The sequence below is a fragment of the Thunnus maccoyii genome, chromosome 24 (genome assembly GCF_910596095.1).
Source record: "Thunnus maccoyii chromosome 24, fThuMac1.1, whole genome shotgun sequence".
Lineage (NCBI taxonomy): Eukaryota > Metazoa > Chordata > Actinopteri > Scombriformes > Scombridae > Thunnus > Thunnus maccoyii.
Window position 1 is genome coordinate 7,471,691 of NC_056556.1, and position 12,226 is coordinate 7,483,916.

Genomic DNA, 12,226 nt, shown 5'->3' on the forward strand with positions numbered 1-12,226 from the left:
AACAGTTCAAACGCCCCCCGGATCGATAAGCCCATCATGACACAAGACTCCATGACCACCGTCCAATGAAAGGCCAGATACTGTGGCGAAGCTTCCATTTCATGCTGCTTGGAAACATCTCTCATGAGGGGTTGTTTTTTTTTTTTTTTAATACTCACTAAAAGCCACAACGACTCAGCTTCAAACTATCTCCAGCTGGGATATCATAGAATATCAGCCATTAGGCGAAACATAATTTGATTTATTTTGTAGTGAATCATTTATCTTCCTTTGGATCTGGTTTTGTTGGATGGTGCAGGAAGCCACACTGCCCGGTGTGCTGTTTAAACCTGCAGTATACATGAACTTGGACCTGACCTACAACATGTATCAGACATGTCTGTGCAGACTTAAACATCTCTGTTCAATCAGCCGGACCTATGGATTTCAAATTTGTTTGGCGTCTGTGATTTTCAACACAAACGGAGAAACCATGGACAACGAACGAGTGTTAAAAAGACTTTGGACAGGTGCAATTTGGAGCTTGCTGTAGTTTGATTAGCTTAAAACAACGAGACAGTAAGCAGACTTCACGGAAACACATCGATTTTGTGACAGAGGCTGCTTTCTGTGGATGCAGCCTTGATGGATGCCTTCCAGGCATACAGCTTTATCAGCAGCAAGTCTGGCATAATCTCTCTGCAACAGGAAACAGATTCTGCTGCTGTTACATCCCACTGTGATCACACTGTTTCTGTTTATCAGTGCAGACCAAGTCTTGTCATACCAAGCGAGACCTTCCATATCATGTGTGTCCTTTTTACTTTTTTAACCAGGTTTCTGTTTGGAAAAGCACTGGACTCAAGAAAAACCTCATCACTGGCAACAAAATCATGTATACTGATGCCCTACTGTGCTGATGACAAATTTGGGGAGGTCACCGTCTTAGCCTACAGTTAATGTCATATGATGGATGTCCTTGTCCAACCTGGTGTTCATCTAATGATATACTTCTTTGCAACTACACAGCATTTGTTCGACATCCTCCAAAATGGAATATTTTGGAGTAAAACGGTACAGACAGTAATGATAAGTTATGCAGTTTTTTCTATTGTTCAGAAACAAAGGGCCACATTTTGAGAATAGTAACAAAACACAGCTGCAAATACAAGCTCAAAATTATGTTGTGTTCCCAAAACCAACATACCAAAAGACCTTTTTTAGCGCTTCATATTTGCAGGCATTCAGTGATTATAAAAAGACGGAGAAATGTAACACGAGTCAGTTCCCACTCCATATCTTAGCTATTAATTATAATCAGGCCAGAGTCGAATTGGCATCACACTTTCAGGTGCCAGTATTTGTGTTAAATCCTGCTTTCTATGTGATAGTTGTTAAGGAGAACTGTGTGGAAAAAAAACACTGATAAGAAAGTTAAGTGAATGCATTTGAAGTTTTAGATCAATTGACAGTAATGCATCTAAACAACAGAGAAAAACTGTAGTAAACACTTCTTTATATGCCACCCCGAGCCCTTCAGAGGCAAATATGAGTGGTGGTATGTTGATTCAGTTCATATGGTGAGGTGGTTTGGAAGTCCCACATGACAGTGGCCAATGTTGACAGTCACACTGCAACCCGATCCTACCACCTAATCCAGACCAAATTCCCCGAGGGTTCCTGTGAATGACTGTGTACCAGAGGGATGGAACACAAACACAGCCTTTGCCAGACCAAACACCAGGGAAACAGCCCTCAGATATTGCCTCAGCTGCCTCGTGAGAATGGAGAAACTAATTAATCGGTCCGTAATCTTTAATCCACTTGAATGTAATATTTAGAGAATGTGAAATCATCAAACAGTTATAGATTATCTCTGCTCCAGTATGCCAGTGAAAAGCTGGTTGCGGTCCAGACAAGAGGACTGGGTCGATAAGGAACGGAGAGAGAGTAGGAATGCCATGCTGTGTATGGCCTGTAACAGACTGAACTGAGACACATTTATCCAGAAAAATAATGATATTAAAGGATATAAGAAATGTGAAATATAATGTTTTAAGTCCTCAGTTACCAGAAAATAACAGCATCTTCAAACGAAAGCTTTTAATTTTAGGCATTTGTAATTTTTTTAACCAAATAATTACAGGTGTTTTACCTATGAGAGTCAACTCAATTATGTAAAATAAACATTTTGTAAATGAAAAAAATAGATTTTGAATACTACTGATGAAAACAAACCTTTGACAGAATCAGAAAGCATTTAAACACTTTGCTGTTAGCCTATGGTAGTCAATGTCCTTTTAATCAATTCGTTGTGGCAGGTTTCCTTGGATTTTGGCAGTGGGAGGGCCCTTTTGTTTTCATTTGGATTATGGATTGGGTTTCTGGAAATAGCTTCTTCATTACATGAGTCCCGGATAAGCGAATTTAGCCATTTTTGTTAAAGACATCTAATTGTACATGCTGGTTCCAGGGTAGCTCTTGACTAAAAAAAGATGAGGCTCATCATTACCATTTTCTTTAAAATGTGATCCAGTTGGAAATTTGAGAGAAAACAACAGATCATTTGAGTGTTTAGGGGCGACTATATGCATATTTGCACTATTACAAACAAGACTGCTGTACCTCAAAGTATGGCCTGCGGTTAAAAAGAAGAATCCATGAATAGCTGCAGCTTCACAGAAGAGAGAAAAGCAGAGAAGAGACACAAACTGAACCCAATTAAGCAGCAATAATAGCCGCCTCAAGTGTATTACCTTGTTTTAATTTTCATTACAGCTGTTCCACTTAGTTGAGGATGCATTTTATAATTCCCTGCTACAATACAAGCCTTCTGTTGCTTCAACCTGTTAAAGGATCCCCAAACAAACCGTTTTACAATATTGTGTTTCTAACGGCTCCCACTCACCTCTCTGCTTCTTACTTCTCGGCCCACTCACATCTTCCCTAACGCTCCTCAAAGCCTTCCTTGCATCGAGCAGCTCCCTCCGCAGCATAGCTCTTTCCTTCCCTTGTATGTTCCCACTAGATGGCTTCTTCTCTTCAAAAGAACGTCTCCTCTAGGTCCAAGTTTTCCTCAACTTTCCCATCGAGTCAATAAAAACAAGGCGACTTCTGCAAAATGGGTCTAACATGCTTATGTTCCAGTCACATCTGCTCTTCAGATAATGTCTTTGAAATGGCTTCTCCTCCAAAATGAAATGAGGTATTGGCCAAGCAAGGATATGCCGTCTTAAGATGGCTGCTGGACCTTCAAACTTTATCTTCCTCAGCCCATATCTAGTTTTCTTGCCCTCTCCCTGTCTTCCCCCAGTCCCCCTTAACTTTCACTGCCAACTTCAGCCGTCTATTTCGAGTCCCGCATACTACGACCCCTCCAGTTGTACTGTACCTTCCCTCTGCACCCCCTTTCAAAGAGCCTGAAGCCCCCCCACCCCCCCCCACTTATAGCAGGAGATTAAACGCACTGCTATACAGAAACCCAACAACCTTTGCTGTCCTCTGTGGGTCACTCTGCTTTGAAACTCTAGTACAAGGCAGACATGTTGTAATACACCATTAATGATATGTTATAACTGCACTATGTTATGGGACAATGAGGGACACCAGTTGAAAGGAGGTGGATGTATTTCAGACAGCTAAGTGATGCTTTACATGTGTGAAATTCACTGTAATCTAAATATGAATATGGTTATAGATCACCAGAGCCGTTTGCTGAGACTGTCTCGTGAATAAGAATACCAAACACTGACCACAAGTGTAAGTTTTATAGAGCTGCTTGTCCTGTACAGGACAGTACAGCACGACTGTCACTCTGTTTATAGATCTCTTTCAGGAGATGTAACAGATCCGGCGTATTGGGGATTAAATCTTCTGGAAAACTACATCTCTAGCAAATGATTGCATCTAAATGACTGTCACTGTCTCCAGCAGGAATGGTTAATTCCTCTGCTGCATTTGACTGAACCAATGATTTGTCTCCATATTGATTTATATCAGCGTGTTTGTTTTCTAACTGCATCTAATCGCTAACAATTACTGTCCTCTAACCACGTCTGATTTGCTTACTGGCTAATGTAAAATTTCAAATACAAATATTACTTCCTATTTGACATACGAGCCATTTATTAATCTGCATTTGGTAGCCTTTATTAGCAGACATCGTTTATCAGCCTAGTGACATGTTCCTGTGTATTTAAAGGGGTACTCCACCAAATTTTGACATGAATTACAGTTGATTAATCATGAAATTAGATCCATGAAAAAAGTTCTCTAATGTCTTTTGACACAAGTCTAGGAAAATAAGCCCTTATGATGACATCAGGGTTATCTTAACTTGAGCTTGGAAACTATAAATTCTTAACATAAAGCCTGTGCGGAGTTTGAAAGACATGGGCGTTGACCAGGCAGCCATATAATGAAAAAAGCTGTTGGTCAATGTAGTGTTTTTGGAGCTTGATATACTAGGGAAAATGTTGATGGGTCCTGCTGCATTGATCTTAACCGTTCTTTTTAAAATGTTTTTGTGAGTTCTCCAACTATATGGAAATGCAGTACTAAATTGCTGGAGCACAGCTTTAAAAAAGCCCATAAACAAAAAGTTGCAGCCACAACATCAAGTGCTTTGAAGTGGAGACTAGCGCAACAGAGAAAAAAGTTTGTTATGACCCAGAAACCTAAATCTGCCTTATCAGATTGGATGGATCTATACCCAAACCACAACAATCTCTTTTCTGCATTGTCTCAAGAATGCATACAGATATTTTTTATAATCACATGAAAACGAGTGCCTAGTTCAAGTGAGAACCTGCAAATCCTGCTTCAGCTAAACCAAATATCAGTTAAACAAAACAAAGAGAATATGGCCACAAAACTTTAAATTGTCAACTTTTAAATGATTTGTTTGCCTTATAGCTTTTTCAAAACATTTTTGGCATGTGACCCTTTAAAAAAAAGAAACAATCCCTACTTGCAATTCACTGTCGGCCGGTTGTGACCAGTTCCAACCAAAAAGTCATTTTCTTCTTCTCAGTCTAATCTTTTAAGGCCTGAGGAGATGACAATATTCAATAATTCAAAAGAAAAAGAGAAACAAAACATCAGAGGAAAGTTGATTTCTGTATAGGAGAAAGTTTTTCTCCTATCCTGTTTTTCTGTCCAATCACAGCTCCTCAAATATATCTTGCAGGCACTTGGGAGGGGGGCGGGGGGTCCCGACCCGCAGATAGGGAATCACTGCATTAAAGACCTTTTAAATGAATAACTGCAAGTCATGTCTGGGATGTTCATGCTCCTGCATCACAATACGGAAACCGTCTCCCTTTTGTAAAAATAGCTTAAAATACCACAGGTGACTGATGTGCTGCTTTTTCTAAGCTTCCATCAAACTGCTTATCTGGCCTTTAGATGCCTGACAGTATGTTCATCAAACGCTACGCCACTGGGTGACGTCAATAAAGTAGTCTAGACTTGTGACACAGCACTACTCTGGTTTCTGGTTGGTCTGATCTCTAAGGGTGATATCTTAAAGTGACAGACCTGACTGACTGGCTGCCTGACTCACTGAGTGATGCTCAAAAGCCGCCAGAACAGCCATTAAAACTAACCACACACACGTGCACAGATACACACTAACAGACACCCACGCAAACACACATTCACAAGTCACCCCACCACCACCACCACCACCACCACCCTCCCCAGCATACCCTCCCGGTCTCTTTCATCACGCTTGAGCGTGATTGAGTGTGACAGCACCGCGTCTTGACCGTGGTGATGCTATAATTATCTGTGATGTCTGCTGGTGCCATCGGAGAAGGGGGCCGGCGGCATCCACACATCACTAGAGCACGAGCCCTCTGGCTGGCACGGCACATACCAAGCCATAAATATCCTCAGGGAAAGAGAAGAGGAGAGATGGAAGAGAGGGAGGCAGAGGTCAGAGAGAGACAGAAAGACGATTCAGAAAACATAAAAATGAGGACACAGTGGTTAAGCTTTTTTCTGTCTAGTACCCGTTTGCTGGATTCATGTATATAGTAACATTAATCGAGCCAAAGCTGGGCAAGAAACATAGAGATAGGACTGTTTTTAATGACATCATTTGAATATTTTCCTTTCAAAGCTGCATTTTTAAATATTCCAAAACTTGAAAGGGTGTTTTTGCTTTCAGGTCAAGTCTCAAGTAAGTTAAATCCTCATTTTTATGACTTAAGTCTGACACCAGTCCAAGCCTAAAGAGAGAGAAAGTAACATAAGAGGGTGACAGGGACCGGAGAGGGATTAATCAAAACATTGACAAGACAGACAGATAAAAATGGACCGGTGGTCTTGTAGCGGTGTTAGATCTAAATCCTAAATCCAACCGCAGTTAGCGGAGCAACAAAAGATGAAGGGCTTCAGTAAGAGAGACAGAAAAGAAAGAATGAAAGAGCAGAAAAAGGTTATAAGGAACAGAGGTCAAAAAGTTGAAACTGACGCTGGACTGAAGTGAGAAGATCAAAACTAAGAGAGAGAGAGAGTGAGGCAGAGAGGTGCTGAGTGTAATACCAGCTGGACCATGTGTGCCAGCTCATAGTGAGAGAGCTGGTGACATGCGACCTCAACTGTCAAGCTTTCCCCACAGGCCTTGGCAACAAGCCTATGATCAAATTTAACCAGCATTACAATGATCTCACTTGCAAACCATATTCTGCTTTCTACGCATGGGGCTCAAAGGAAGGATGCAAACTGATCAGGTGCGTTTACGCCATCAAATTTGAATTCTTGCTAATTGCAGTTATCAGTATGTTTTTATTCCTTTGACAAGCCAAAACTTTAGAAATCACTTGTTAAATTTCTGCTGAATTGTTCCTTAACGAAACAGAAAAGCAACGCACAATAGGATTTGAAGTCTGGATACATTTTCACTGCAGTTTGTGCGGACTGAAAACATGATGCATGAACTGCTTGAATGTCCTCGATAAAAATTAAATCTGGAAAGAATATCTGGAATCGGATCATCCTTTACAAGTTTCAATCTTGATGTTTCTCGCAGACAACGATGTAAGATTATTGAAACTATTTAACTGTGAGCCACATACACTCTAGAAACCTTCAGTATGTACATTATATCACATAATAGAATAAGAATAAACAGCCATTACGAGACTAATTAATTATTTAAGGTTACTACTTTCACCACAGACTATGACATATGACAAATAGAGCTATATGTGACATATAGGACTCTGGTAACGGCTTATCTCCGGCTTTAAAAAGCTACAGAAGCATCACTGACAAATGCTATCCTTATCTCTGCTAGGTACACGTGACAAGATAAACTGGGAAATAATAGACAATCCACTCAAATCCATCATGTTGAAGTGTCCTTGAGCAAGACACAGAGCATCCAGACATGTTAGCAATGCATTTTCATGCTGCTCTGCATGTTTCTTTTTCCACTAAATGGTTAGTTTGCCTCATATAACCTGTGCTAAATAGTAACTTAGTTGTCTCATAGGGGGGAAGGCAAATGTTATGTCTACAGTGCAAGAGGGGGGAGTGAGACCTAGCAGCCCGGGGACTGCTGCTAGTGTAGCCTTTCAGAAAGATAATTTATGTCTTGCATGCTTTGCTGTGTGAATTTATGCTGACAGAATGACCACCACGAGCGAAGCTATCCAACCGAAGTATTCTAATTTTGGATGTGTTACAGAGCTGAGACGTCAGCAGTACGCTAATAGACTAGCTTTAACACAGACATAATCTTTACAGCTTGATCATCATCTCATTGTCCCGGTTAATCAGCTGGCGTGTCAGCTTACAAATGTTTACTTATACAAAGCTCAAATCCTGGAGGTTTCAATCTACACGAACAGACTGCAAATACCACGTAAGAATTATAAATCTGCACACATTGATTTGAATCAAAATCACAATATTTAGCCTCTCTCAAATGATAATTTTTCAGTATGAAATGAGCTTAACTTTTGCCATTGCTCCAAAATGGACTGCTTAACAATCCACAAGCAGAACGACCACTGAAGACTTCTTATTTTCAAACCATAGTATGAAATGTTTCAAGTACGATTGTAACCTTGTGCTGTTTGAACTGTGGTAATAAGAACTTGGGGAGTACTCAAAGTCTCGCAGCAAACATCTATTTGCAGTTATATAATCTTTTTGTAGACTTGTGTTGACCTTATTATCACGTCATTGTTTGCACTATGTTACAAATTGCAAGTTTTCAGACCGGTAATACAACTAATGATGACAGATTGACAAATACAACTACAATCGTGTTCCCAGCTGTAGTCAGTCTAATGAATTTTCTTTGTTTAACATCTTTAAAATGTTTTTTTTTCCCCCAGGCTAATGGAAATTTTTCCTCTGCTTCCTGACTTGTATCAAATTTGGCAGATGTTCAGACTAAGAATGGCAGCCCTGTTCTTAACAAGTGCCCAAATCCCAACTTCCTCAGCTCAGTAAACACAACAAACACCGCCCAGGGGTTCAAGAGGTGATGGGTTCAGCTGTGCAGCTAGTAGAAAGCAACAGCAGGTGACACTCCTCTCCTCCAACTAATTTGAGTCTCTACTTAATCCACAAGCTAATTTTAAGTATCTCCCAGAGCAGGAAGGACAGAGATACTGTCTAATATTCAAAACACGGTCTTGAATCTACAATCACTTTTTTTTTTATCCTTGAGGCACTGACAGGTATGATGTTTCAAGGGATCAAATATTAATAAGTGTAGAGAATGGAAATTAGTTTTACCAGATTTTAATCTTTTAGGAAGGAAATAGTCTATTTTGGATGTTAAAGAAACTACAGATTGACATTAACCTGATTAAAAGAGAAGTGTCAGCTTAAAAATCCAATGTCATGACGCAGAACTCTTTAAAAAAAAGTATGATTCAGTGCTTTTAAATTACCTTCTCCAAGGTCCATGATGGCCAAGACAGCACTGCAGCTCGCCTCTCCTAACTCATTGGTAGCCATGCAGGTATACAAGCCAGCATCACTGGTGTGGCAGTCGCGTATCCACAGCCCCCCGGAGTCCTGGGCTTCAGATGGAGGAAGGAGCTTGTCATTGTGGTACCATGTCAGAGAAGGTTTTGGAAATCCTGCCACTGACACCCTCAGACGGATATCACAGCCCGTTCCTACCGCTGCTTTGCGGAGTTTACGGTTGAAAACTGGCGGCGTGGGTTCCTGAGTTAAAGTCTTGCTGTCTGGAACAACCTGGTCCTTGGTGACTTTGGCCCTCTTGGAAGGGATGTCAAGACTGGGGCTGGGTACTGGGCGTTCTTCCATATTGATTTCTTTACCTACTTCTTTACGAACTGTAAATTTTTTATCTTGTAAGTGATTGTGGTTTCAACATGAGCTGCATTTATTGGAGGCGTCTTCTGAAATACTCCATTGGCTCAGATATCTCTGGGCTCATGGGGAGTGCAGAGGATGCTCGACCTGGGCTGTTGCACCTGGGAATGTACTGTAATAACCAGATTACAACAATTAGAATGGCATCACAGTTATTTTTTTTAGACATTTTACAGTTTGACAACAAGGTTTTAAGTGAATGTGTTCACCAGAAAAATGAAAATACCAGTCATTTGTTTAGACTTTCTTTAAAAGGGACCTCTTGCATTTGTGCAAGAGCTTCCACTGATTTTACATGCCCAAATCAATTTACCCAGAGAGAGAGACGGGGAGTCTTACTCTGCCTGCAAAAACAGTTGTATAATGTCTTCTGTGGCTCTGGGGGACCTTTGTCAAGTCTGAAGAAAATTACTCAAGTAACATCATCCGAGTAGATCAGCTTCAAATTGTAGACACGTCTTTTAAAGACATGGGCAGGGACAGTCTGACCATAGACCCTATCAAGTTGCATTATGGAGCATATTAGGTGCATGATCCAGTTTTTCAGAGTCTCGGGACTTGCAGTCACAATATGTCAGCCTCTGCTGCATCAATTTGGACCATTCTTTTTTAAAAACAAGTCCCCCAAATTTATGAAATTTACTAAAAGCAAAGCAAGAACTGACCTTGGTTTTCTTGTACTGTAGACTTGTTGTTTATCATGTCACCTGACGTGCCACACAGACAGAAATAGTTGTCAAGGTACGATAGATGCTACAGATGTGTGGGCTTACATTGAAAACAGGTGTTTCGAAGCAGGTCATACACAGGCAGGGTGCGTTGTTCGTAAGAGTTACGTGAGTTGTAAAAGTCTTGGGAAGGCGGTCTGACTTTGACATTGGAGGCCAGGTTTTGCCTCTCATCCCCTACCCACATTTAACGTCTATAACCTCTCTTTAATATCAACCAAGTAGTTCTTGTTTCCTAAACTGGAAAAAAGGTACTGCTGGTGTGTCTTCATCCTACTGATGAAGGGATGTGAGATCATAAAACATCACACGGGTCATTTTGGGATGCAATTATGAGCAACCTCTTTTGTGCGTTAAAGTTTTAAGACTTCTTGCAATTTCATGAATTCATCTGATGTGACAGTTAGAAACTAAATTTTCTTAGAAAATGGCAATAAATTGAATGTTCAAATTATTGTACATATCAAAGAACACATCAGGATTCAGCTAATTATTAAAACTAACTTACAGTGTTTCACTAATAATGCTGATCCAAAGTGATTCCTAAAATAGCCTTAACTCGATAATAGAAAGAAATGCTTCTTACCTCACTTTTGCCATTAAAGCTGAAAGGAATCCCTTTGGACTTCCCCGCAAAGTCCAAGTTAAGGTAACAAGATCCATGGAACAAAATATTTCATCTCAAATCATTTGCTAAAGCCCGTGTCTCTCTGTGTCCTTTAGTGAGCACCGGCTCTAGGTGTAAGTCCACCCTAGATCATGGAGCATTAGCAGCCACTGCCATGGTCCCTTTCAACAGCTTTAACCCCGATGAAGAGTGTTGAGACAGAGACAGAGATCCTTTTCTCTAAATGTCAAACCACTCAGGCCTTCTGGTCTGGTGCGTTTTTAATGAGTACTAAGAAAATATATACTTTTAACCTTTTTAGGCTTATAAGTACTTAAATCAGCTCATGTTATCTGTCTCCTCTCTCTCTCCCGTCTCCCCCCCGTCTCACTGCTTCACCCCCAGCTCCCTCAGGTTTGGAACGACAGCTGCACCACCGCGGATAGGTCACATTTCTTGGGCCGCCATGTATGACCTATACGCGCACACACACACACACACACACACATGCACACACACACACTCAAGTGACACACACATTTTGGTTGATAATGTTATCTAAAGGGCTTGGAGTGTGGGAGCTTGTGTGCGTGTGTGCATATATGCTTGTGTGTGTGTGCATGTGTGTGTGTATATATGCTTGTGTGTGTGTGTGTGTGACAGGCAGAGACAGCATGCGTGTGACAGTTGGAGCTGCTATAAAAAGAAAGTCTAAGAATACAGACAGGCCTTAGTGATTCATACAACTGTAGGGCAGTGATATAACAATACAATATAATATAACTGGTTGGAACAATCACAATAGATACAATGCAATTATTGTTGTTATTCCATTTGTAGTATTTTTCCAAAGAAATAATATCAGAACAGACTTTGTATGATGTTATTTATATATATTATATGTAAATTGTTAATCTGATACATAGTATAATGGAGTAAAAATTTCAATATTTAGAAGAATTATAAGGGGGCATAACAAAGTACTCAAGTTCAGTAAATTTACTCACTTATTGTATTTGACTAGATATTCTATACTTTTCATGTTGTGAACAAATCCCACAAAAAGACCAAAATCAACAATGAATTGATCCGATTAACAATGCAGCCAAAGCCTGTAGCTTATTCTTCTGTGCCACAGAGCTCAATTGTTGTCCAAAAACTATTAAAAAGACATAAATGAGCCGCATCATTGCATTAAGGCTTTATATAAAAACTTGATTATATATATTTGTGAGCCATATTGTTGACAAAAACCAAAATACTGAACCTTATCCTTAGTCAGATCATTATTTATGTGTTTTTAAATGAACTATTCAGTCTCAAAACTTATTTTCTCGGCCGTGACGTTCTCTGTGCATACAGCACATTTCCTCAAGCAACAGACAATATCTGGATTTGAATAAGGTTAAGTACAATTAAACTCATCTACTTCAGGATGTGTGTGTGTGTGTGTGTGTGTGTGCATATGATAAAAAGAAGAAGAAACTGTATAAAAAGCTGCTGTCTACTATTTAACCATCACTTGCTTCAGCTGACAAGATGCTTT

The 12,226-nt window shown here is 40.1% G+C and overlaps 1 protein-coding gene across 1 annotated transcript in view; it reads right to left on the reverse strand.

The window, feature by feature from the left end:
* LOC121892103 (striated muscle preferentially expressed protein kinase-like) overlaps positions 1 to 12,226 on the reverse strand; it is a 55,832-nt gene that overhangs the window by 39,878 nt on the left and 3,728 nt on the right. The window contains exons 3-5 of the mRNA XM_042404924.1: positions 10,660 to 11,155; positions 10,011 to 10,052; positions 8,895 to 9,457 (exon numbers count right to left, since the gene is read on the reverse strand). Of these exons, the coding sequence (XP_042260858.1) occupies positions 8,895 to 9,276 (382 nt within the window). The 5' untranslated portion in view covers positions 9,277 to 9,457; positions 10,011 to 10,052; positions 10,660 to 11,155. The remainder of the gene's footprint in view (positions 1 to 8,894; positions 9,458 to 10,010; positions 10,053 to 10,659; positions 11,156 to 12,226) is intronic.